This window comes from Bos indicus, chromosome 4 (assembly GCF_029378745.1).
Source record: "Bos indicus isolate NIAB-ARS_2022 breed Sahiwal x Tharparkar chromosome 4, NIAB-ARS_B.indTharparkar_mat_pri_1.0, whole genome shotgun sequence".
Classification (NCBI taxonomy): domain Eukaryota; kingdom Metazoa; phylum Chordata; class Mammalia; order Artiodactyla; family Bovidae; genus Bos; species Bos indicus.
Genome location: NC_091763.1, coordinates 102,680,253 through 102,707,387, shown reverse-complemented (window position 1 = coordinate 102,707,387; position 27,135 = coordinate 102,680,253). Strand labels below are relative to the sequence as shown.

The 27,135-nt window shown below is 41.7% G+C and overlaps 1 protein-coding gene across 3 annotated transcripts in view; it reads left to right on the top strand.

Moving 5' to 3' along the window:
• The window catches only part of SVOPL (SVOP like), a 106,943-nt gene that overhangs the window by 47,621 nt on the left and 32,187 nt on the right, over window positions 1-27,135 (top strand). For 2 of the 3 annotated variants that reach the window (XM_019959155.2, XM_070788220.1), the window contains 4 exons: window positions 3,423-3,628; window positions 4,421-4,532; window positions 5,323-5,404; window positions 7,557-7,646. In XM_019959155.2, coding sequence (XP_019814714.1) covers window positions 3,423-3,628; window positions 4,421-4,532; window positions 5,323-5,404; window positions 7,557-7,646 — 490 coding nt within the window. The remainder of the gene's footprint in view (window positions 1-3,422; window positions 3,629-4,420; window positions 4,533-5,322; window positions 5,405-7,556; window positions 7,647-27,135) is intronic. The other variant, XM_070788221.1, reaches the window with a different exon arrangement.

The window sequence follows — 27,135 nt, the reverse complement described above, 5'->3', positions numbered from 1 at the left end:
TAGAATGTTTTGGCTTCCCGTGCCTTTCAAGGTTGGGGAGTTGTGAACAGTCATGTGTGTTAATTGCAAGAGTATGGATAAACCTGTCAGGCAAGCTAGAATGCCATCAGAGGGGTTAAAATAGAAATATTCCTTTCATGCCCAGGAGACTTATTAACTAAAGCCCTAAGTTGACTTTTTCCAGAGAAAGGTGGTCGGGGATAGCCCCCTATTAATGACAGAAGAGTTGGTGAAAGGCACAAAATACTAAGACAGATTCTGGTTTTGGGGTAGATGCTCGAGCAGATTCAGGGGGTCCCTCGAGGCCTGACCCACCTTTGCCTGTCAGGTTCTCTTCCGCATGACCTTTGTCATGGGTGGGATCTCCCGTGGTGGCTCCCAGCACCTTTCACTTTCACTTTCATGCGTTGGAGAAGGAAATGGCAACCCACTCCAGTGTTCTCGCCTGGAGAATCCCAGGGATGGGGGAACCTGGTGGGCTGTCGTCTATGGGGTCACACAGAGTCAGACATACCGAAGTGACTTGGCAGCAGCAGCAGCAGACTGTAGCCTACCGGGCTCCTCTGTCCATGGGATATTCCAGGCAAGAGTACTGGAGTGGGTTGCCATTTCCTTCTCCAGGAGATCTTCCCAATCAAGCATTGGGAAGGATGTAAAGTAACTAGAAATTTTATACACTGATGATTGGATTTCAAGTTAGCATGACCACTTTGAAAAACTGTTTAATGATTTCTACGGCAGTTGAAAGTATGCATAACCTATAGCTCAGCAGTTTCACTCCTAGATTTATATTCAACAGAAATGCCAAGTAAAATAAAATAGCATTATTTTATTTGTAACAGCCCCAAACTAAAAACAACCCATATGCCCATCAACAGTGTAATGGATAAGTTGTGTTATATTTGTGAAATAGAATACCATACAATAATAAAAATGAGAAAACTCGTGCTCTGCCCTCAACATGGCTGAATCTTACAAATGTAATAATGAGCAAAGCGAGTCAGACACAGAATGCATAATACATGCTTCCACTTACAGAAAGATTCAGAATAGTTGAAACTTAACGATAGTGTTTGAATTCAGGAAATTGGTTGTCCGCCTTTCCCAGATATAATCACTAAAAATACGTTGATGTGTCTCCTTTTGAGACTTTTTAATTTTTAAAATACCCTCAGTATTTGGAAATTAAGCAAAATTTAAAGCTACCTTAATAACAAGATGATTATTGTCTTCTTTTTAAATATTTCAATATTTCATGATGAGAGTTTCCAAGCTCACAAGAGAGCACAGAGGATTTACTTGCCACTCAGATCTGACAATCACAGATATTCACCCACTTGCGTTGGCTGTTTTTTTTCCTGTTCTGAAGTATTTCCAAGTAGGCCCAACACTTCATGCCATTTCATCCCCGGGTACTTCATTAGGAGTCTCAACTACCTGAGGACATTTTCTTAGGTGATTCCAAGCCTATAATCACACCAACAAGGTTAACAACTGTGAGACTCACCTGGTGGTTCACTGGCTAAGACTCTGCACTCCTAATGCAGGAGGCCTGGGTTTGATCCCTGGTCAGGGAACTAGATCCCATGTGTCGCAATTAAAGAGCCACAACTAAAGATATCATTTGCCACAACTAAGATCCGGTGCAGCCAAATAAATAAAATATGAAAAAATATTAACAATCATCACTAGTATCATGCAGTGTGCAGAATATATGTAATGTCCCCTAATTATCCCCGTATGTCTTTTACCTGTGGCTTTAATAACCATTTCCATAAAATAGGCATGAGGGGGGCTTCTAGGAGGCTGACTTTATTCTTTTTCTTCAGTTTGATATATGAACTTTTCTGTATGTTATGTTTACATTTAAATAAATTTTATTTTAAATATATAAAAATTTATATTTATTTTAAATATATAAAAATATTTAAGACTAGACCAAAAAAAAAAGAGAGAGAGATGAAGGAAATATAAAGCAAAAGCAAAAAACCTCGCATGGCTTCCTGACCTCCGAAAGGCAGAATTCTAAAGATGATTCCCAAGATTTCCAACACCTGGTGATTTAATCAAACACTCACTTGACTGTCGGTGTGAAGGCAGCGCATGGATGTAGTTAAGTATGGTTATCAGACTTAAAACAGGTAACCTGGATTAGGCAGGTGGGCTCAATCTAATCACCCGAGTCTTTAAAAGTAGAGAAGTCTCTCCAGCTGGAATCAGAGCTGCAGCAGAAGAGAAGTGTGAGATAAGGCAGGCTCATGAGAAGGACACGACTGCTGTTGCTGATTCCGCAGACAAGGAACAAGCGGAGCCTGCAGAAGCTGAAAACCACTGGTCGGCAGCCAGCGAGGTCGTGGACAAGAGTCCTTCAGCCTGTGCAGCTGGGTTGTGCCAACCGTCTGGATCAGCTTGAAGATGGATTCTCCCATAAAAAGTGGAGCAGCCCCGCCTACACTGGCGTTTCTGCCTCCTGAAGACACCGAGCAGAGAAGTCAGCCAGACCCACTGAAGTGCTGAGCTCCAGGACTGTGAGATGATACCTGTGAACTGTTGAAAGCACTGTTTGTGCTCACATGTTGGAGTAGCTGCAGAAAAGGAAACTGCTACCCAGTCTGAGCTTGCACTGCTTGCTGCATGACAGGCAAGTAGAAGTCAAGGTGTTGAGGCAAATTACAGCGACTTTATCCAGAATGCCAGCAGACTGAGAAGATGGTGGACTAAAGTTTTAAAGAACCATCTTAGAGTAGCCCTCAGGCTGTGCTTTAGCTGAGGGAAAGATGGAGGTGGGAGGGTTCGAGATGAAAGGGTCATGACAGGTTGCAGACTTCTTGGAGCCACTGGCCTTCAATGGAAGCTTAACATTTCTTTGTTCTTCTGTTTGCTCACAAGGTTTCTACAAAACTTCAAATCGATATTGGTTATTTTTACTCTACCGCCCCTATCTCTGCTTATTTGCAAGGTTTCTAGGCTGAAAATGAACTTACTTACAAGTAGTAGCCAAAACTAACACAGGACTACCTGGGATGGGAACTTAATAAGCTTTTTGGGCACAAGCAACAGTCCTCTGATAGTTAACTCTGTGTATTCAGGTCTAAAGTAACAGAGTACATGAGCTAAAGAATGAGGGGGGCAGTTTCAACCTGGTGTTAGTTCTGTTCTGACTCTGTGACAAAACTCTCTCCTGGCCTGAGGGGGTCCTCTGGGCCCTTTCTGCTTTTTATTGCAAATCCGTTTCTCACCGTGCAGTGTCTGGTGAAGGCCACCCTCCAGTCTCCCCCCGAAATGTGACCCCACTTTCCCCTCCCACACACCGTACCTTCCACCTGAAAAGCTCTTCCTGCTTCTCCCCACCTCTCACGGGGCTACTCCTTCTTCAGGCCTGGAGGCACTCTTTCCTGATGCCCATCTTTTCTTGCTTCCAGGCTGGGCATCTCTTTTGCCTACTACGGGGTCATCCTGGCCAGTGCCGAGCTGCTGGAGCGGGACCTAGTCTGTGGCTCGCGGTCTGAGTCCGAGGTGGCCGTGACCGTGGGGGTCTTGGAGGAGAGCCAGAGTCCCTGTTACTGCCACATGTTCGCCCCCTCCGACTACAGGACCATGATTATCAGCACCATTGGCGAAATTGCTCGTAAATGTCTCTCTCTGTTGGGTGGCTCTCTGTTTTGGGTGGGGGACAGGCAACTCAGAGCCTCATGGAGAAGAGTGGCCTGTCATACACTTGGTTCCTGCCTGGTAGGACTAGACAGTCCCCAGATCATGCTGACATGTCTCCAGTGTGGATGAATGTAGGGAGGACAAGTCTGGAGGCACAGAGGTTTGAATTACTTTATCGAATCAATTCTAAGATGCATTCCCCCACATTGTAATATCTCTGCCACTGGGATATGTCTTACAGTGACTTATTAGGTTTCCCTTTGGAAGCACTGTTTCTGCTTTAATAGGCATAAAATAATGGTACTTAATCATTGGCACCTTGGACTTCCCTGGTGGTCTAGTGGGTAAGACTCCATGCCTCCACTGCAGGGGGTGTGGGTTTCATTCCTGGTTGGGGAAGTTCCACATGCTGTGTATATACCACCCCCCCCCCAAAAAAAAAAATTCATGGCATTTTGAATTTGAAAAACAGCATAAAATATTTATAGATGGAACAAGTGGGCAGTTTAGACCTATATGCAGTAATACACATCCTGGGCATAAAATGTACTTCGCATACACCAATACTTGTTTTTCTCAGACCCACATGGGAAAAGGATGTGGAAAGAGCATGATGCTGATGACAGTGTGACTGTGTCTTGGCTGCAATACCCATGAGGTTTGGATTAAGTTGTTTCTTTATGAAATGACAAGGAGGAAACCATGCCAGTGTTGATAAATGCCATTTGCTGTCAAAGTTCTGAAAATTGTCTTTGTTTTTTTCCAGTGAATCCTTTAAACATCCTGGGCATTAATTTCCTGGGGAGACGGCTGAGCCTTTCTATTACCATGGGATGCACGGCTTTATTCTTCCTGCTCCTCAATATTTGCACCTCAAGGTATTTGCTCTCTGTTTGCTTTGGAACAACCTAGTTTTGAGTGGCGGTTTTAAAATGAGGTCTCCTGGGGACTTCTCTGGCAGTCCAGTGGTTAAGACTCCATGCTTCCACTGCAGAGAGTGCATGTTCGATCCCTGGTTGGGGAACTAAGATCCCACATGCCCCATAGCCAGAAAAAAAAATGTAAAATAAATAAAACGAGGTCTCCTGACCCACGGCCTTCAGTGCACGTCAGGAACAAGTCCCTTTCCCTAGGAAAGTAGAGTACAAGCTGCCTCTGCCCGTCCTACTCCCTTTTTGCCCCTGAACAGAACTAGCCTGCGGGTATTGAGTACGCTCACCAAGACACTTAGGATCTTTATACAAAGCTTCCTTGAGAATGGGGACTGTAGTCGCTGACCAAATGAGCTGCATTGTTGTCAAGACAGTGATGTAGACAGCGTACCTGTGGTGGGAAAATTCATTGCACGCAATTTGTGACTCTAGGGTGGCCTCATTCATAATATGTATGACTTATTCTGCACACTCTACCATTTTCCAGGAGTGGTCACAGAGGTGTGCTCATAGTGGGGGGAGGACAGGCTGGAACGGCACAGTTTGGGGGAACGGGATTGAAGGTCTGAGTCAGGCTTTTGCTTTAGGACCCCACGGCCTGGCCAGCTGGTGCGCCGCACCCTGGGGACCTGGTCTCCACGGGTGTGTGTGTGTTGGCCGCTATAATGCACCGGGATGGGGGCCCCGGAAGGTCCTCCCATTCTGCCTTTGTAATGTCTCCCTTCCGGCTCCCTAGCGCCGGCCTCATCGGCTTCCTCTTCATGCTGAGGGCTCTCGTGGCAGCCAACTTCAACACCATCTACATTTACACTGCTGAGGTTAGTTTTGGGGAAGGGGTTGCTTACATCAAGGTGTTTGTCTGTAGATAATGCATCCCTGGCTTCTGCTGACTTTTGATGAGTTTCTAAAAACATCCTATTAAAATGACATCAGAAGGTATATTTGATGTGGTCTTTCTCTCGCCCCATGGGGTCTAGTGAAAGTCAGTCTCTGAGAAGAAAGATAGGACCTTCTCCCTTTCTCAGTAAATCATTCATGTTAACCAAAACAAACAAACAAAAAAACCACCTCATTGCCCGCTTACCCTGCTTCCTGAAGAAATAGGGCCCATACCTGCATGTTGCTGATATAATGTAAAGCACCCTATTTCTCTCTTTTTGAAATTAGAATGTATTTTTCAACTTTTTTCTTTTGAAAGATCACATCCCACTCTGCTGTTTGTTGTGTGTGGCTTAAATTCAAATATAAGAGTAATTTATCTTTAATTTATTGAATTATTCCATATACTTAATACATCTACTTCTGAGGGGGCTCCTCAGAAAGCCCCAGTTTAAAAACCTGTGGCGGATTCATTTTGATATTTGGCAAAACTAATACAATTATGTAAAGTTTAAAAATAAAATAAAACTAGAAAAAAAAAATAAAAAGCAAACATTCCTAGAAATAAGCAATGTCTGAATAGGAAACAGTATTTTAACTGACTTTGTCTTTCATTGAGCTAAAGAAAGTGGTGCTGTAGGGACTGCTAAGGCTTCATTCATTTTCATGTCAGGAAAGGTAAAAGTCTGTTCAGAATACAGATATTACATATCAAAATCATTAAAGCCACAGGAAAAAAAATTCTTGTCCTCTCATGTAGATTAAAAATAGGATATTATAACATATTTGACATATATCAATACATAATTCTTCATTTAGTTCCATTGAAAAAATCTAGAATTATTGTGAATTTGTGAACTTAAAGGTCTATATGTATTGTGGTATACCTCTAAGGTTATATTTGGAATATTCAATTTAACATATTTTGGAACATGTTCATTTAAAGGGTTACTTCTAAGTATTTTTTCCCCTGATGCTTATGGCTTAAAAAAAAAAATCAAAGATGTGTACCAAAAGATGATTGTCTTGAATTATTTCATCTCCTAGAATTGTCAAAAAACAAAAATATTGATATTAGAGCAAAGATCGTCTCTGTGTATCTGAATCCATTGTTTTCAATAGCCAGTAACCTCATTTTCCACAAAAAGAAAAGAACTCCATGAAAAGGCACTCAGCCTCCAGGTCGTCTTTATAAATACAGCGGTTTCCCCTGGGGCAGGATAGCATCTGGTTGCATCTGACAGATGGTGTCTAGAGAGGTCACATGCTTTACTTTGCTGAATTGATAAAAACTGATCAGTATTACATAGCACTCAGAGAAAAATTTCCAAAATTAAGCATTCTTTCATATATTCTCCCTATAATCCTCTTTATTAAATATTTGCCTATCAAGAATTCTGAATCAATGAAGTACAGATTTTTGGTGGTGGTTTAATCAATAAATCATGTACGAGGGTTACGACCCCATGGACTATAGCCTGTCAGGCTTCTCTGTCAATGGAATTTTCCAGGCAAGAATACTGGAGTGGGTTGCCATTTCCTTCTCGAGGGGATCTTTCTTACCCAGGGATAGAACTTGGGTCTCCTGAATTGCAGATTAATGAGGTCTTGCTATAAATGAAAGAAAGCAGACTGTGCCATATGGTTTTGAAATGCAAACATGGGGGATGGTGTAGTATGTATCTGACACTTCAGTCAGTTCCCTGTATCTATATTAAAGATTTGCTTGGATTGTTGTTATTTGGGGTGTATTTTCTTTCCATTCAGTAGAACCACCTTTATATGTTTATAGCTCTAAGGTGGAACTCTATCTGATTCCAAAGTTTAGCTTTCTAAAATAAAATTTGGAATATTAAACACATTTTGGAATTTGCTCACTGAAAGGATAATTTCTAAATGTTCATTGTCTGATACTGTTAAAATTCAAAGTTGTGTACCTGAGAAAATGAACATCTTCTATTCTTATCCTGTCTATATAGACTATTTGGCCTTTTATATATTAGCAAAGCCTGACCTGGGGAGGGAAGAACAGAGGACTTGGGAAAGAAGGAGTCTAAACTAACTGATGCTTTCTACACTGGCACCATCCAGGTCTACCCCACGGCGATGCGTGCTTTGGGGATGGGGACCAGCGGCTCCCTGTGTCGCATTGGAGCAATGGTGGCACCATTTATATCCCAGGTACAGCCCAGCAGTCTCGGTAGGGAGGATATGTCTAAGGGAGGTGGGGAAAGAGTGGCCTGAGTCCCTTCAGGTTAAGGGTTTAACCAAATATTTGTCTACTTGAGTTTCCTTGCGGTGCTGTTTTCTCATTGTCTGGTGAGTTTGGTGGGAAAAGAGGCTAAATCAATGCTTCCAGTCAACAGCATGTATTGTGCCGGACATTGTTGGTGAAAGATGCAAAGGACACAGATGACATGGGGAGTTGGAGCCGTTGAGTGACAGTGGGCTCCAACTCTGCTGTCAAGGGCGCAATTGAGAAACAGAACACAAACATGCAGGGAGGCGGCCCCGGGAAGGGCAAGTCCAGCACTCAGGCAAACCAGTTGCAGGCTGGGAGAAAATCCAGAGGTGATCGGGACCATGGTAGGGGAACCTTGTTTCAGGAGGGAATCAGAGGCAGCTATGGTAACCCACGTGGTCATGGTTCCTCAGAGGGACCAAATGGCTTGCCCCTCTGCGCTGGTCATTCTGTTTTCGCCACAAGAAATGAAAATCCACCTGCTCTGGCTGCAGCCAAAAACAAGAGTGAGGTTGGGTGCTGGGTGGGCCTGATCCAGGCTGTGAACATTGTTGGGGACCCAGGCTCTGCCTCCTCACATTTGTCTAGGGTCTGTGGTCACTGAGCATTCAGACTGTGTGCCCTCAAGACCAGTGTGCTGTGCTTGCCCATGGACCTTGCTCCTTACAAATCCCAGACATCTCTCCTTAGATCTAGCTACCAGAAGATACCAATGTGCTCTCTACAACCCAGAAAGATGCTCTCCCTGCATCCCACTGGCCATGCCTGGTCAGGTGTTCATACTTGAGTTACATCAGTTGCAGCCAAAGTCAGGCTTATGCACAGAAGCAGCTGGGTGGCGGGTTGTGGGGGGGGGCAGTTTTTGGAGAAAGTTTTGGGTTGACATGGGCTGAGTAGACTGTAATGTGTATTTCCTACAATTTAACAGAGGATTTTGCTACCATTTTTCTTAAGACTATCTTGGGCATGTTTTGCCCTCTCATCTTTATTTGTTTAAAAGTTTTGTTATTTTTGGCTGCGTTGGGTCTTAGTTGCAGCACTTGGAGTCTTTCATTGTGGCGTGAGGGCTTCTTTCTAGCTTTAGAGCACAGGCTCACTAGCCCCTCGGCATGTGGGATCTTAGTTCCCTGACCAGGAGTTGAGCTCAAGTTCCCTGTTTTAGAAGGTGGAGTTTTAGTCGCTGGACCCTCAGGGAAGTCCCCCCCTCGTCTTAATTTAAAATGAGGGCAGATTTGGTCTTGCAATTTTGCTTTTCAGAGTTCTTTTGTACTTATTACTTTACCATTTCAGAAAAGAACAAAATGGTGAACAGCAGCAGTAAAATATTGATCCTATTGATCAGACTGAGGTATAGTTGGTTTTCCAGACTCCAGAAATAGAGTCTCTTGGGCTTCCCTGGTGACTTAATGGGTAAAGAATCCGCCTGTAATGAGGGAGACCTGGGTTTGATCCCTGGGTTGGGAAGATCTCCTGGAGAAGGGAATGGCTACCTACTCCAGTATTCTTGCCTGGAGAATTCCATGGATAGAATAGTCTGGCGGGCTACAGTCCAACCGGTCGCAAACAGTCAGACACAGCTGAGCGACTAACACTTACTCAAGGCCTCAGTAAGTGTTAGCTAATAACAGTAACAATGATCAATAACAATCAATGCAATGTCACGGTCTTGGTAGACCGGGACCTGGGGACTGGAGTCGACAAGAAGAAGGACGCAGGGGACCCAAGTCTCGAGTGAAACAAGGATGCTTTATTTGCAGAAACCGCATGTTCATATATCTTCATACAAGGCGGCTTCAGGCACTTAAAAAATTGAGCAAAAACAAAGCCAGGCAAATAACAATCTTCAAAGGGCCAGAAAGCATTCCATATCCTGAATAAGAGGGGCATAGCTGAATAGATTACCTTTAAGTAAAAGGTCACTGAAGGGAACCGCTGAAAGGAGTCACTGAAGGGAATCCAAGCAGGTGCCCTTTCTCATGATCTCAGTCCTGAGAACTGCATGCAGCTCTGCTCGTTCCTGGAAAACAGGAATAGAGAGTCCTTGAGAAACGGCCCACAAAAGAAGAAAATAACATTGGATCAATTAAAGTTGAACGTCCCCTGACAGTTCCCCCTTTTTTATTTTTTCATAATTGGGGGTGACTGTAGATACTTTGTGAAAAAGGCTCTGACGAATTGAGTTTGTTTAGTTTGAACAATTTTAGTTGAAAGGCATCGATATATTACAAATATAATCACCAGGATAATTACCAGTGTTGTAGTTCCAGATCCAATACTATGTGTAATGCTTTGAAACCATCTTCGAAGGTCTAGCCCAGATACTTGATCAGCCAGCTGTTCAGCTAAGGTTTCCAAATTTTTGGAAAAGGGTAGACTCTTAGAGAAGGTTTCAAGGATTTCCTTTTGCAAGAATTGTACATTTAAGGAAGCATTATTATGTATATCTTGCAAATGAAATTTGATCTGATCCCTTTGTAAGCACTATGGTTGAACCAAAAAGGAGTGATACAAAATTGAGTAGAATTCCAATTCCAATTTAATAATACTTGTTTTTGTAAATCTATTAATTGATCTCAAACCCATTGGATGGCTGTTTTTAATTCCTGAATTTTATCTTGAACTTTTTCATCTATCTGAACCTGAGTGACCCATATAGTATGAGCATCTTTAGTCCAATTTTGAATAAAATTATGTGTTTGAATTGAAGTTTGTAAAGCAACATCTGCAACAGCAGCAGTGGTGCAAATGGCTGTTAACCCCCCAAAACAAGAATCAACCATCCAATGAATCGCTTAGATCGTTGGAGTAATTTAGTGAGTAACTGGGAGGCAAGTCTTGCCGTGGGACCCTCTTTCCAGGGTTGTTGGAGATCTACTGGCAACCACAGACTACGCTGAGATCGAAGAATCAAAAGGGATTCATTTTTTAGAGAGATAGAGGAATTAAGACAAGTAAACAATTTGCAATCTGTACAAGTCACAGAACATAAAGTCTTATTAAATTATAAGTTTCCTATGGCTATAACAAAAGGGGAACACAAGCTTGTATAAAATATGAATGATTATAATGGAAGGAATAGTTACTATGACTATGACTGGTTCCTGTGAAATATCCAGTCCAAGTTCCAAGTTTTTCAGTACTTGTAGCATGCTTCCAGATGTTTCATTGTTCAGGCCCAATTCGTTTATGGAGGATGATTTGAGGGCGAGGAGGTGCCATTCTGCCGTCAAGGCAGCCAAGGAGTCCTTTGTCATGAAAGTGTTCCACTGAACTGTTGGTAATTTTCCATGTTACTTGAGTAACATCATCACACATGGTACTATTAATATCATCTGAGTAGTTAGATAACCACATGCCATAGGGTCCCCAATCAACAGTGGTGTAATTGGCCACAAACATTTAGCTTGACGTGTATCTCAATAAACAGGAGTATATTTAAAATTCTTATAAGTAAACCCCTTACATTCCAACTTTTGTCCTTTTCCTAGAGTTTTGGTAGTATTGACATGGTCCTCATAAGAGGACAGGGCAGTAAACAGTCTAAACAATGTACGGAAGTTCTTTTTTGGAGGCAGGACGAAAGCCCATGTTTGTCGACTAACATGAATACATAATTCTGCTGGGCTCATGTGTAAAGGAAGGATTTCATAGCCTAGAGAAATGTTAATTAGTCTTCCTTCTTCCTCAGGATGAGAGGGCCCCTCCAAGCTCCAAGGAGAGGGCATATGTACTGAGTCATTAGTGGATACGATTGGTCCTATATCTGTCCGTTCTACAACCTGCAATAAACGGCGGTTAGATATATAAGCCCAGTAAATGTGATTAATCAAGTTATCCTGAGTGGAGGAAGCAAAAGCAAGCATAGCAACAAAAATATTTTCAGGATTCAGAGGCATTCCCTATTGAGAAACCAGATTTTCAGCTTGATTAGTAAAGGTTATCTGTCCCCAAGTACGGAGATCATAAGGTTGATGACGTCAAGTGTGGCATTTCTTGGAAATTTTTTAAGCCACCATGGCTTGTACTGGAAACTTCTCCTCCTGGGGATTTTGCTGTTTTTGTGATTTTGTTGGCTCCATCTGGAGAAATACAAGCATACCCCTTTCCCTGTAATCTTAATTCTCCAGATTTCCATTGTTTAGTCAACCCAAATGGGCAGAGGAAGGGAGGTATCCTTCAATGCCTTGAAATGTTTTTTCCACTTTTGTCAAACTATCACCTTGCAGTAAGTTTAAAAAGTTAAAAACAAATAAAGCTCTATTAACAATAGTTATAGGATTAAAGAATATATTGCACTGCTGCTGCTGCTAAGTCGCTTCAGTCGTGTCCGACTCTGTGTGACCCCATAGACGGCAGCCCACCAGGCTCCCCCGTCCCTGGGATTCTCCAGGCAAGAACATTGGAGTGGGTTGCCATTTCCTTCTCGTGCATGAAAGTGAAAAGTTAAAGGGAAGTCGTTCAGTCGTGTCTGACTCTTCGAGACCCCATGGACTGCAGCTTGCCAGGCTCCTCTGTCCATGGGATTTCCCAGGCAAGAGTCTAGTAAAGTCTGCTCTGGATAAGGAAGATAGAAGTGTTCCTGTGAATTCCCTCTTTTTAAATTTTTTTATTTGTAGTTTGAGTGTGTGATGTGCTCATTCAACTATGCCCTGTGCTTGTGGATTATAAGGAATACCTGTAATATGTTTAATAGAAAATGATTGCAAAAATTGTTTGAATCGCCTAGAAATATAGGTAGAGCTATTGTCTGTTTTTATAGAACTAGGTGTTCCCATTATTGTACAACAAGTTAATAGGTGAGTTATAACCTGTTGTGTGGTTTCACCTCAGGGAGGTGTGGCCCATATAAAAGAAGAATTTGTATCGATTGAGACATGGAAGAAGGAAGAGGAAGAAAATTCAGGGCAATGAGTTACATCAATTTGCCATAGTTCATTGGGTTGTAATCCTCAAGGACTGATACTTTGTGCAATGGGTCGAAGATGTAGAGGCCTACAAGTAGAGCAATTATTAATGATTTCTTTAGCATGTCGGTATGGGATTTTCCAAATTTGATGTAACAAGCCAGCATTATTGTGTAATAGAGCATGTTGCTCTTCAGGAGTAGAAAAGAGACAAGTTTATCAGCTTGTTCATTGCCATGAGCCATAAGGCCAGGAAGAAAGAATGTGTTTGAATATGGGTAATATAAATGGGGGAAGTGCGGTTCTTAACAATAGATTGTAGTTCAAGAAAAAGTTGTTGGATAATAGATTGGTTAGAATTTATGGTAGAAATTTCTATATTTCTTAATAAACTGAGTATAAGGAGTCAGAAGCTATATTAATAGGATAAGAGTGTAGGTGAATAACCTGAATGAGAGCATATAATTTGTTTCATTGAGCAGAGTGAAATTTAGTATAAAAGACTTTATATTCTTTTAGAGACCAGAATGAGGCTTTGGCGTTTTTAGTCCCATCTATATAGAAAACATCAGTTTGAGGTATAGGTTGTGATGTGACAATGTGAGAGATAGTATTTTTGAAGAAATTCCAGAGTTTGTTAGAAGGATAATAAAATGAAATTTCTCCAAAATATTCCAGAAGGGCTATTTGGAAATCGGTAGAAGTTTGTAATGCATTCTCGAATTGAGATTTATTAATACGAAGAATTGATGCTTTTGAACTGTGGTGTTGGAGAAGACTCTTGAGAGTCCCTTGGACTGCAAGGAGATCCAACCAGTCCATTCTAAAGGAGATCAGCCCTGGGATTTCTCTGGAAGGAATGATGCTAAAGCTGAAACTCCAGTACTTTGGCCACCTCATGCGAAGAGTTGACTCATTGGAAAAGACTCTGATGCTGGGAGAGATTGGGGGCAAGAGGAAAAGGGGACGACAGAAGATGAGATGGCAGGATGGCATCACTGACTCGATGGACGTGAGTCTGAGTGAACTCTGGGAGTTGGTGATGGACAGGGAGGCCTGGTGTGCTGCGATTCATGGGGTCGTAGAGAGTTGGACATGACTGAGTGACTGAACTGACTGACTGACTACAATTTTATGAGGATCAGAGCCAGTTAGAGTCTTAGCTCTATTTCTTCATTGATAATGATTAGAGCGATCAAATCAAGATAGGGTGTAAGTGACTGTCCCTCTAAAATGGGTATAGAGCCATTCTACTGGGTATTATTGTTGGGTAAGAAGTCCTGCGGGAGAATGGAGAGAGGGGAGTATAAATAATTCTAGAGGTAAATCAAGTCTAATACGAGTAAGAAATTGTTCTTGCAATTTATTTTGTATTAGAGTTTTTCTCGTGCCTATTGTGAAAGTGAATGAGGGTTATTTAAATCAGGGTCTCTTTTTCAAGTGTTAAATAAATTAGTTGATAATTTGTAATGTCTAAAGAGGGTCTAATCCAATTTATATCACCTAAAAGTTTTTGAAAATCATTCAAGGTTGATAATTTATTAACATAAATCTGTGTTAGTTGGGGAGTAATACGTTGTCTATTAACAACAAATCTTAAGTAATAGTAAGGTGTAGATGTTTGAATCTTTTCAGGGGCAATGATTAATTTAGAAGCTTTTAAGCATTGTTGAGCTGTGTCAAATGTCTCTTGAGTTTCTAAAATAGATGGAGCTGAAAACAATATATCATCCATATAATGAATAAAAAGAAAGTCAGGAAATTGTTTTCTCACAGGTTCTAGGGCTTTGGCTACATAATATTGGCACATGGTGGGAGAATTCATCATTCCTTGAGGCAACATAGTCCATTGACACCGTTTATGAGGCCTGATATGATTATGATAAGGTAAAGAGAAAGCAAATCTCTCTTTGTCTAGAGGGTGTAAAGGTATAGTAAAAAAAAAAAAAGGAATCCTGTATATCTATAATAATAATATGCCAGTTTTGAGGAATAGCGGTAGGTGATGGAATTCCTGGTTGTAATACACCCATAGGTTTCATAGATGTATTAACTTTTTGAAGATCTGTTAAAAGACACCATTTGCCAGATTTCTTTTTTATTACAAAAATGGGAGAATTCCAAGGGGAACAAGATTCCTCAATGTTTTAATTTCAATTGTGTATAAGTTCCTTAGCAGCCTCTAATTTCTCTTTTGTAAGGGGCCATTGCTCTGTCCAAATAGGCTCATTATTTTTCTAAGTTATTTTAATAATTGTATTGTTTGTTAAATGAGCAGTGGCCCCTAGGAAAAATGTGGAATATATATTTGAGTTTTCCATTTCATAAGTAAATCTCTTCCTATTAAATTAAGGGGTGCATCTATCACATAAGGTTGTAAGGTTGCAGGCTGGCCTTCTGGTCCCTCATATGGATATATTTGGACATTTTGATAAACCTCTTGTATTTTGGTTTGAGAAATTCCTGCAATTTGGCAAGAAATTCTCTGTATAGGCCAAGATTTGGGCCATAAATGTTTGGAAATAATGGTAATGTTGGATCTAGTATCAAGAAGACCAGAAAATCTTTTGCCATTAATTTTGATATTTATATTTGGTCATGCATATTCAGATACTATTGATGTCCATAAGGATTGCTTTTGATCTGTATTACCAAATCCACCTGTCTGTATACCATTAGAGGAGTTAATATAAATGTAAGGTAAAAGAAGTAATTGGGCAATTTTGTCCCCCTTTTTGAATTGTTATAGTATCTGAGATGACATAATAATTTGAATTTTTTCCTTATAATCTGAATCAATTATTTCAGGGTGAATAGTAATTTCTTTAGAAGTCAGACTAGACTGGCCAAGTATAAGGCCGAAGGTTTGTGGGGGTAGGGGTCCATAAGGTCTGGTAGGTATTCTAGAAGGGACTGCTTGAGGAAAAAGAAGAAAATCATTTAGGGCTGGTATTTCCATGGCAGCATTGCTGGATGTTGAAGGTTTGAGGAAAAAGATGGAGTTTGCCCCTGGTTTTTGTTGATGGGGACCCAGAGAGTCCCCATCTTTGAATTTCCCCAAATAGGGTTCCCTTCAACATCATACTTAGATCGACATTTTTTTAGCCCAATGTACCCCTTTATGATATTGAGGGCAGACTCCTGGAGGTTTTTTAGTAGTTTTAATATTTTCTGTGTGTTTTTTAGGGCAATCCTTTTTTAAATGGCTTTTATCTCCACAAACAAAACATCCTTCATTCCCCCTTTTAAAGGCAGCAGCCATTGCTTCAGCTAACATTTGCATTTTGAGTTTCTGATCCTAAGTTGTGACAAGCCTTCAAATAATCACTAACATTCCCAGTCTCACGAATTGGAGCGATGGCTCTTTGACACTCCTGATTCTCATTCTCATATGCAAGCAGTTTTTCTAATTGTACTCTTGTCTCTTCTCTGACATTATGGGAGATAGCAACTCCCAGTCTAGTTAAAAAATCAGCATAGGCTTCATTAGGCCCTTGTACTATCTTTGTGTAGTTACTTTTAGGTTCCCTTTGAGGATTAATTCAATCCCAAGCTTCAAGGGTTGCTGCTGCTGCTGCTAAGTCACTTCAGTCGTGTCCAACTCTGTGCGACCCCATAGATGGCAGCCCACCAGGCTCCCCCGTCCCTGGGATTCTCCAGACAAGAACACTGGAGTGGGTTGCCATTTCCTTCTCCAGTGCATGAAAGTGAAAAGTGAAAGTGAAGTTGCTCAGTCGTGTCTGACTCTTAGCACCTTCTTTCAATTGTTCATGCAACAAAGGAGGGCATTGTATCTGAGCTTTCACCAAATCAAATTGCTCCATACCAGTTAACATTTTAAAAGTAATTTGGTTTTGGGGAGTGCCAGCTTGAGCATTAGAATTGGCATGATCTTGGGTCACATCATGAAACCGCATTATTCATTGAAGATATTTTTCTGGTTTAAGAAGAGCTTTTATCAAAATTTGCCAATCATAAGGAATAAAATTTCCAATAGAAGATGCCATAGCATTTAGAAGTTCTTTAGTAAAAGGTGAATGAGGGCCGTATATAGTTACAGCCTTTTTCATCTGTTGCATGTGAGAAAAATCAATGCCTTCATATTGAGGTATTAGTTGCCCTTGAGCATAAACATTTCCTAACACAGGAAAGGCAAAAAGATCACCGGCCTCAGAGACTTGAGATTGCAAAGCCAGTAAATCAGAAAGCCTTCGTTGTGAAGGAAAATGAGTGGATCGTCTGTTTTCATAAATATGAGTGTGTGTTAGGAGCTTATCGTTGTCATCAAAAAAAGTATTGTTGGCTTTAGTGTCAAACAGAGCATCAGAAGAATCATCATCAGATTCATTTTGTCCTCTAATTGAGGGGACCTTCGGTTTCGTGACCGTTAAAAGAGGAGGAGGAGGAGCGCTTGGGATAGCCGGAGCAGGGATGGTGGGAAAGTTTTGAAACATTTTATGTTGCTCTAACTGGGCCTTCTGTAAAGTCATCATCTAATTTACATTTGTATAATGAGTGTTCTGCTTGTTGATGAATATCAGGGGGACTAGAATTGCCTTGAAATGGCAAGATTGCAGCTTAATGAGGGCCCACACGGGCCAGAAATTTATTGGAATATTTTCTCCCTGTCTTGCGACTTGTTCAACATTTTCTTTAACCCAATTCCAAATTTCTAAATCAAAACTGCCTTCATCAGGGAACCAGGGATTATATTTAACCACTGTTTGGAGACAAGCCTCTATCCATTGATGTGAAACTGAAAGTCCTTGAACCTTATATAAATGAAGTAAAGTAGACAAGCGATGGGGCTTTCCAGCCATTTGTACTATATCCCCACACTTACCGACCTCCGTAGGTCCTAACAGTCACTCCACCTACTTGCCAAGGGCTTTCACCAGGTCCCTGTTCGGGCGCCACTTGTCACTGTCTTTGTAGACCGGGACCTGGGGACTGGAGTTGATGAGAAGAAGGATGCAGGGGACCCAAGTTGCGAGTGAAACAAGGGTGCTTTATTTGCAGAAATGCATGTTCATATATCTTCATACAAGGCAGCTTTAGGCAGTAAAAAAATTGAGCAAAAACAAAGCCAAGCAAATAACAAATCTTCAAAGGGCCAGAAAACATTCCGTATCCTGAGTAAGAGGGGTATAACTGAATAGGTTACCTTTAAATAAAAGGTCACTGAAGGGAGTCACTGAAGGGAATCCAAGCAGGTGCCCTTTCTCATGATCTCAGTCCTGAGAACTGCATGCAGCTCTGCTCATTCCTGTTTTCCAGGAACTGATAAGGAATAGAGAGTCCGTGAGAAACGGCACATAAAAGAAGAAAATAACATAGTGGATCCCTTAAAGTTGAATGTCCCCTGACAATGCAAGATACTAAATATTCAAACAAGTATTTCTCAACAACAAAAATACTTTCTAGGTCTAGTTGAATTATTTTGATCACAATGAAATTGGAATGTTTTTCTTTCCTTACCAGGTTTAGAATGGGACGTTAGAATCTAGGAAGATTTGATTGCTTGTAGAATATTTGCCTTGGGTTTGGGCTGGGGTGGACTGTTCCAAGGAGACAGCAGAGCTTGGTGTCACTCATAAGTTCATTAGTTAGTGTACCCTTGGATGTGGTTGTCAGACTTTGGTGCATATCAGAATCACTAGGGTAACTTGATAACATGAAGATTCCTGGACTTCACCCAGAAATTCTGATTCTTAATATGAGATTCATCACCTATAGTTTTAACAGAGGGAATCCAGTGTCATTAGTCTGTGGACCAGTGAGAGGTGTGGCAGTCAACGAGGAGTTTGGCTTTACTTTCATTTTTGTTTCTATTCCTATCTCCTCTTCCTTCACTTCCAACTCCCCTGCCCTCTATCCTCCTCTGTCTTTTGTCTTTCATTTACTTTGGTGACTCATTTGACAAGTTATTTTCAGAGTAATTCTCTACAAACTCTAGGTACTCACTTCACAGTTTGGCAGTTAGAATGTAAAAAGGACTCCATAAGCTATAATTTATAATTGATAGAATAGAAGAAAGGATTTATAAGGGACTTCTGTACTTCTATTTCAGGGAGCATAGGTTTGATCCCTAGTCTGGGTACTAAGATCCTGAATGCCATGAGGCTCAGCCAAAAAAAAAAATAATAATTTATTCCAATTTAATATTCAACCAACATTTGTTGCATGCTTACTGTATGCCTGGCATTGTTCTATTTACAGCAGTAAATAAGCCAGACCAGGTTCCAGTGGTGTGCCAGAACTGGCCTGCCCTGGCTTGTGAAAACTGTTAAATTTTTAGGGAGTAATTTTGCAAGCTAGTTGATGTCACATTGCAGTTTGAAATTAGCATGGTGGTGGTATTTATCCCATGGCCACAGGCAAATACTATATTAGGACTGTTTTTGGAAAGCCTGTTAAACATTTGGCAGCATGCCACCACAAGATTCTTGATCTCAAGAGGCATAATTTCAAGAGGGTCTTTATAACTGGGGTTCCTAGGTGGCTCAGATTGTAAAGAATATACCTACAATGCAGAAGAACTGGGTTTGATCCCTGGGTCGGGAAGATCCCCTGGAGAAGGGAATGGCGACCTCCTCCAGTATTCTTGCTGGAGAATTCCATGGACAAAGGAGCCTGGCAGGCTACAACCCATGGAAGTGAAAAGAGCTGGACACAACAGAGTGAGTAGTGCACACACACTTTACATATATGAAAAAAATCAAAATGAGTCAAATAAATTATTGGTATATCTTAATTATTTGCATATCTGTGGACTAGAAGAAACACAAACTGGAATCAAGATTGCCAGGAGAAATATCAATAACCTCAGATATGCAGATGATACCACCCTTATGGCAGAAAGTGAAGAGGAACTCAAAAGCCTCTTGATGAAAGTGAAAGTGGAGACTGAAAAAGTTGGCTTAAAACTCAGCATTCAGAAAACGAAGATCATGGCATCCAGTCCCACCACTTCATGGGAAATAGATGGGAAAACAGTGGAAACAGTGTCAGACTTTATTTTTCTGGGCTCCAAAATCACTACAGATGGTGACTGCAGCCATGAAATTAAAAGACGCTTACTCCTTGGAAGGAAAGTTATGACCAACCTAGATAGCATATTCAAAAGCAGAGACATTACTTTGCCAACAAAGGTCTGTCTAGTCAAGGCTATGGTTTTTCCTGTGGTCATGTATGGATGTGAGAGTTGGACTGTGAAGAAGGCTGAGCGCTGAAGAATTGATGCTTTTGAACTGTGGTGTTGGAGAAGACTCCTGAGAGTCCCTTGGACTGCAAGGAGATCCAACCAGTCCATTCTGAAGGAGATCAGCCCTGGGATTTCTTTGGAAGGAATGATGCTAAAGCTGAAACTCCAGTACTTTGGCCACCTCATGTGAAGAGTTGACTCATTGGAAAAGTCTCTGATGCTGGGAGGGATTGGGGGCAGGAGGAGAAGGGGATGACAGAGGATGAGATGGCTGGATGGCATCAGTGAGTCGATGGACGTGAATCTCAGTGAACTCTGGGAGTTGGTGATGGACAGGGAGGCCTGGCATGCTGCAATTCATGGGGTTGCAAAGAGTCGGACACGACTGAGCATCTGATCTGATCTGATCTGAAAGCACTCAACTGAAAAGTAAGTTGGAGGCAATGATAAGGAATGATAGGACTTCCCTTCCCCCACACACACCCTGTCCTTTGGCTCAAAATTACTTTCCCAAAAGATAAATTGAATTAAAATCCATACATTCCATTAGGGACAGTCCTTTATAAAAGTCAAGGCTTCATTAGAACTGATTCAAGTGTATTCTTTTTAATGGCTGAGTAATACTCCATTGTGTATATGTACCACAGCTTTCTTATCCATTCATCTGCTGATGGACATCTAGGTTGCTTCCATGTCCTGGCTATTATAAACAGTGCTGCGATGAACATTGGGGTACACGTGTCTCTTTCCCTTCTGGTTTCCTCAGTGTGTATGCCCAGCAGTGGGATTGCTGGATCATAAGGCAGTTCTATTTCCAGTTTTTTAAGGAATCTCCACACTGTTCTCCATAGTGGCTGTACTAGTTTGCATTCCCACCAACAGTGTAAGAGGGTTCCCTTTTCTCCACACCCTCTCCAGCATTTATTATTTGTAGACTTTTGGATCGCAGCCATTCTGACTGGTGTGAAATGGTATCTCATAGTGGTTTTGATTTGCATTTCTCTGATAATGAGTGATGTTGAGCATCTTTTCATGTGTTTGTTACTGGAGCCTATTATACAAAGTGAAGTAAGCCAGAAGGAAAAACACCAATACAGTATACTAACGCATATATATGGAATTTAGAAAGATGGTAACGATAACCCTGTATACGAGACAGCAAAAGAGACACTGATGTATAGAACAGGCTTATGGACTCTGTGGGAGAGGGAGAGGGTGGGAAGATTTGGGAGAATGGCATTGAAACATGTGAAATGTCATGTATGAAACGAGATGCCAGTCCAGGTTCAATGCACGATGCTGGATGCTTGGGGCTGGTGCACTGGGACGACCCAGAGGGATGGTATGGGGAGGGAGGAGGGTTCAGGATGGGTTCTTAAATTTGTAAGGAATATATTAAATTAAAAAAAAAAAGAAGAAGAACTAGTACCAACCTAATAAAGAGAAAAAAAAAAAAAAGAAAGAAAGAAAAGTCAAGGCTTCATATAGCCAATATTATATAGTATGTATAAGTGTAGCCTTTAAAAATTGTGAATCACTATATTGTGCACCCGTACCTTAAATAGTGTTGTCCATCAACTATACTTCAATAAGACAAAATTACAGGAAGAGACAAGGCCTCTCTGGGGAGATGACATGGGAGTTGAGACCTGAAGTGTGAGAAGCTCACAACTTGTAAAGGGTAACAGCAGTCAAGTGAGATGAAAGCTGGTCCAAGGTCCTGGAGCAGGAAGAGCTCAGTGTGTTCCTGGAATAGAAGATAGCTATGGTGAACAAAATGCTGTGATATGGGAGAGTCAGGCCTTCCCTGTTGGAGTGAGTGGTAAAGAACCCGCCTGCCAGTGCAGGAGATGCAAGAGATGCAGGCTTGATTTCTGGGTCAGGAAGATCCCCTGGAGGAGGAAATGGCAACCCACTCCAGTATTCTTGCCTGGAGAATTCATGGACAGAGGAGCCTAGCAGGCTACAGTCCATAGAATTGCAGAGTCAGGTATGACTGAAAAGACTTAGCACCTGTCTCCCAGGCATACTGAAGACTTTGGATTTGTTTTTGTAGAAGTGGGAAGTAATTGAAAGGTTTTAAGCAGCAATGTGACCAGCTTTTGTATTTTAAAAAGAGCACTCTGGTTGCTAAAGGGTTAATTGACAAGGGATTGGGAGAGGGCAAGAGGGGAGCAGGCTTTTCAAAACGTACTCATCTGAAATAGATTACATAATTCTGGAACACCCTTTTTCTGATAGTGTAGAAAGACTATGTACAAATTTAAAAGTTCTGCCCAAGAAAAAAACAAACAAACCAAGATAAGGATGAAAAAAAGCCTTTACTTTTTAAGGGTTTCAAAAAAACCCTAATTGAATCGCCACACCTGAGCAATGATTTTTGTTGGCCTGTTGAATACCTGACCCTCCAGAGGCGTGAATACACATTGAATCAACACGTCAGATGATAATGGAACTTCACCAGTTAATGGGGATGAAAAATCTATCAATTTTCCAAGTTCATGAGTGATTCCTCAGTTCAGTTCAGTGGCTCACTCATGTCATACTCTTTGCGAGCCCATGAATTACAGCACGCCAGGCCTCCCTGTCCATCCCCAACTCCCAGAGTTTACTCAAACTCATGCCCATTAAGTCAGTGATGCCATCCAACCATCTCATCCTCTGCCATCTCCTTCTCCTCTCGCCTTCAATCTTTTCCAGCATCAGGGTCTTTTCAAATGAGTCAGTTCTTCACATCAGGTGGTCAAAGTAGTGGAGTTTCACCTTAAGCATCAGTCCTTCCAGTGAATATTCAGGATTGATTTTCTTTAGGTTGGATCTCCTTGCAGTCCAAGGGACTCTCAAGAGTCTTCTCCAACACTGCAGTTCAAAAGCATCAATTCTTCAGTGCTCAGCTTTCTTTATAGTCCAACTCTCACATCCATACATGACTACTGGAAAATGTCTCTGCTTTTTAATATGCTGTCTATGTTGGTCATAATTGTTCTTCCAAGGAACAAGCATCTTTTAATTTCATAGCTGCAGTCACCATCTGCAGTGATTTTGGAGCCCCCCAAAATAGTCTGCCACTGTTTCCACTGGGTCCCCATCTATTTGCCATGAAGTGATGGAACCAGATGCCATGATCTTCGTTTTCTGAATGTTGAGTTCTAAGCCAACTTTTTCACTTTCACTATCTTCAAGAGGCTCTTTAGTTCGTCTTCACTTTCTGCCATAAGGGTGGTGTCATCTGCATATCTGAGGTTATTGATATTTCTCCCAGCAATCCTGATTCCATCTTGTGCTTCATCCAGCCCAGCATTTCGCATGATGTAGTCTGCTTATAAGTTAAATAAGCAGGGTGACAATATATAGCCTTGACATACTCCTTTCCCAATTTGGAACCAGTCTGTTATTCCATGTCCAGTTCTAACAGTAGCTTCTTGACCTGCGTACAGATTTCTCAGGAGGCAGGTAAGGTGGTCTGGTATTCCCATCTCTTGAATAATTTTGCACAGTTTGTTGTGATCCACACAAAGGCTTTGGCATAGTCAATAAAGCAGAGGTAGACATTTTTCTGAAACTCTCTTAATTTTTCTATGATCCAATGGATGTTGACAATTTGATCTCTGGTTCCTCTGTCTTTTCTAAATCCAGCTTGAACATCTGGAAGTTCATGGTTCGTGTACTGTTGAAGGCTGGCTTGGGGAATTTTGAGGATTACTTTGCTGTTGTGTGAGATGAGTGCAATTATGTGGTAGTTTGAGCATTCTTTGGCATTGCCTTTCTTTGGGATTGGAATGAAACTGACCTTTTCTAGTCCTATGGCCACTGCTGAGTTTTCCAAATTTGCTGGCATATTGAGTGCTGTACTTTCACAGCATATATTTTAGGATTTGAAATAGCTCAACTGGAATATCATCACCTTCACTAGCTTTGCTCATAGTGATGCTTCTTAAGGCCCACTTGACTTTGCATTCCAAGATGTCTGGCTCTAGGTGAGTGATCACACCATCGTGATTATCTGAGTCATGAAGATCTTTTTTGTACAGTTCTTCTGTGTATTCTTGCCACCTCTTCTTAACATCTTCTGCTTTGTTAGGTCCATACAGTTTCTGTCCTTTATTGTTCCCATCTTTGCATGAAAATTTCCCTTGGTATCTCTAATTTTCTTGAAGAGATCTTTAGTCTTTCCCATTCTATTGTTTTCCTCTATTTCTTTGCACTGAACATTCAGGAAGGCTTTCTTACCTCTCCTTGCTATTCTTTGGGACTCTGCATTCAAATGGGCTTATCTTTCCTTTTCTCCTTTGCCTTTGGCTTCTCTCCTTTTCAGAGCTATTTGTAAGGCCTCCTCAGACAACCATTTTGCCTTTTTGCATTTCTTTTTCTTGGGGATGGTCTTGATCAGTGCCTTTTCTACAATGTCACAAACCTTCGTCCATAGTTCTTCAGGCACTCTTTCTATCAGATCTAATCCCTTGAATCTGTTTGTCACTTCCACTGTATAATTGTAAGGGATTTGATTTAGGTCATACCTGAATGGTCTAGTGGTTTCCCCTACTTTCTTCTATTTAAGTCTGAATTTAGCAATAAGGAGTTCATGATCTGAGCCACAGTCAGCTCCTGGTTTTGTTTTTGCTGACTGTATAGAGCTTCTCCATCTTTGATTGCAAAGAATATAATCAATCTGATTTTGGTATTGACCATCTGGTGACGTCCATGTATAGAGTCTTGTCTTTTGTTGTTGGAAGAGGGTGTTTGCCATGACCAATGCATTTTCTTGGCAAAACTCTATTAGCCTTTGCCCTGCTTCATTCTGTACTCCAAGGCCAAATTTGCCTGTTACTCCAGTTATTTCTTGACTTCCTCTTTTGCATTCCAGACCCCTATAATGAAAAGGACATCTTTTTTGGGTGTTAGTTGTAGAAGGTCTTGTAGGTCTTCATAGGACCATTCAACTTCAGCTTCTTCAGCATTACTGGTTGGGGCATAGACTTCGATTACCATGATTTTGAATGGTTTGCCTTGGAAACGAACAGAGATCATTCTGTCATTTTTGAGAATGCATCCAAGTACTGCATTTCAGACTCTCTTGTTGACTATGATGGCTACTCCATTTATTCTAAGGGATTCTTGCCCACAGTAGTAGCTATAATGGTCATCTGAGTTAAATCCACCCATTCCAGTCCATTTTAGTTTGCTGATTCCTAAAATATCAATGTTCACTCTTGCCATCTCCTGTTTGACCGCTTCCAATTTGCCTTGATTCATGGACCTAACATTCCAGGTTCCTATGCAATATTGCTCTTTACAGCATCAGACATTGTCGATCTCCAGTCACATCCACAACTGGGTGTTGTTTTTGCTTTGGCTCTGTCTCTTCATTCTTTCTGCAGTTATTTCTCCACTGATCTCTAGTAGCATATTGGGCACCTACCAACCTGGGGAGTTCATCTTTCAGTGACCTCTCTTTTTGCCTTTTCATATTGTTCGTGGGATTCTCAGGACAGGAATACTGAAGTGGTTTGCCATTTCCTTCTCCAGTGGACCATGTTTTGTCAGAACTCTTCACCATGACCTATCCGTCTTGGGTAGCCCTACATGGCATGGGTCATATTTTCATTGAGTTAGACAAGGTTGTGGTCCATGTGACCAGATTGGTTAGTTTTCTGTGATTGTGGTTTTCAGTCTGTCTGCCCCCTTATGGAGAAGGAGAAGAGGCTTATGGAAGCCTCCTGGTGGGGGAGACTGCCTGAGGGGGAAACTGAGTCTTGTTCTGATGAGTGGGGCCATGCTCATAAATATTTAATCCAATTTAAAGATTTGATTAAATTAGGTTTAAAATCAAATCCCATACCTGCCAGAGATACTGGGAGGGCTGAAACATACCTTGTGTGCACCAGGACCCAGGGACCCTACAGAGACTGAGACATACAGACCTGTGTTTGTGTGTCTCCTGAGGAGGTACAGGTCAGCAGTGGACTGCTGCAGTGGCAGGTGTTCTGGGTGCAGTAGACTGGGGTATGGCATAAGCCCCCTTGGAGGAGGTCACCATTATCCCCACCACAGAACCACCAGAGCTTACACAGGACTGGGGAAACAGACTCTTGGAGGGCACAAACAGAACCTTGTGCACAGCACGACCCAGGAGAAAGCAGTGACCCCACAAGAGACTGACCCAGACTTGCCCGTGAGTGTACAGGAGCCTCTGGTGAAGGCATGGGTCAGCCATGGCCTGCTGCATTGAGTGTAGCAGTGCGTGCATGGGATCTTTTGAAGGAGGTTGCCATTATCTTCATTACCTCCACCATAGTTTGGCCTCAGGCCAAATAACAGGGAGGGAACACAATTTAATCAAATCTTTAAGTGATTTCTAGTAAGCAATAAACTTACTGAGAAACTATGTTGTCAAAGATACAAAAGCGAATCATGCATTCATGCAAGTGCAAGTGTTGCTCAGTTGTGTCCGACTCTTAGCAACCCCATGGACTGTAGCCTGCCGGGCTCCTCTGTGCATGGGATTCTCCAGGCAAGAATACTGGAGTGGGTTGCCATTTCCTTCCCCAGAGGATCTTCCCAACCCAGGGATTGAACCTAGGTCTGTTACATTGCAGGCAGACTCCTGCATTGCAGGCAGTTTCTTTACCACTGAACATCCAGGGAAGCCTGGTTCATAAATACGTTTGTGTTTATTGTGTTTGGTCCCATCATTTCATGGCAAATAGATGGGGAAACAGTGACAGACTTTATTTTGGGGGGCTCCAAAATCACTGCAGATAGTGACTGCAGTCATGAAATTAAGAGACGTTAGCTCCTTGGAAGAAAAGTTATGACCAACACAGACAGAATATTAAAAATCAGAGACATTACTTTGCCAACAAAGGCCTGTCTAGTCAAAGCTGTTTTTTCCAGTAGCCATGTGTGGATGTGAGAGTTGGACTATAAAGAAAGCTGAGCGCTGAAGAATTGATGCTTTTGAACTGTGGTGTTGGAGAAGACTCTTGAGAGTCCCTTGGACAGCAAAGAGATCCAAGCAGTCCGTCCTAGGGGAAACCAGTCCTGAATATTCATTGGAAGGACTGATGCTTAAGGTGAAACTCCAATACTTTGGCCACCTGATGTGAAGAACTAACTCATTGGAAAAGACCCTGATGCTGGGAAAGATTGAAGGTGGGAGGAGAAGGGGATGACAGAGGATGAGATGGTTGGATGGCATCACCGACTCAGTGGACATGAGTTTGAGGAGACTCTGGGAGTTGGTGTTGAACAGGGAGGCCTGATGTGCTGTAGTCCATGGGGTCACAAAGAGTCAGTCATGACTGAGCGATTGAACTGAAC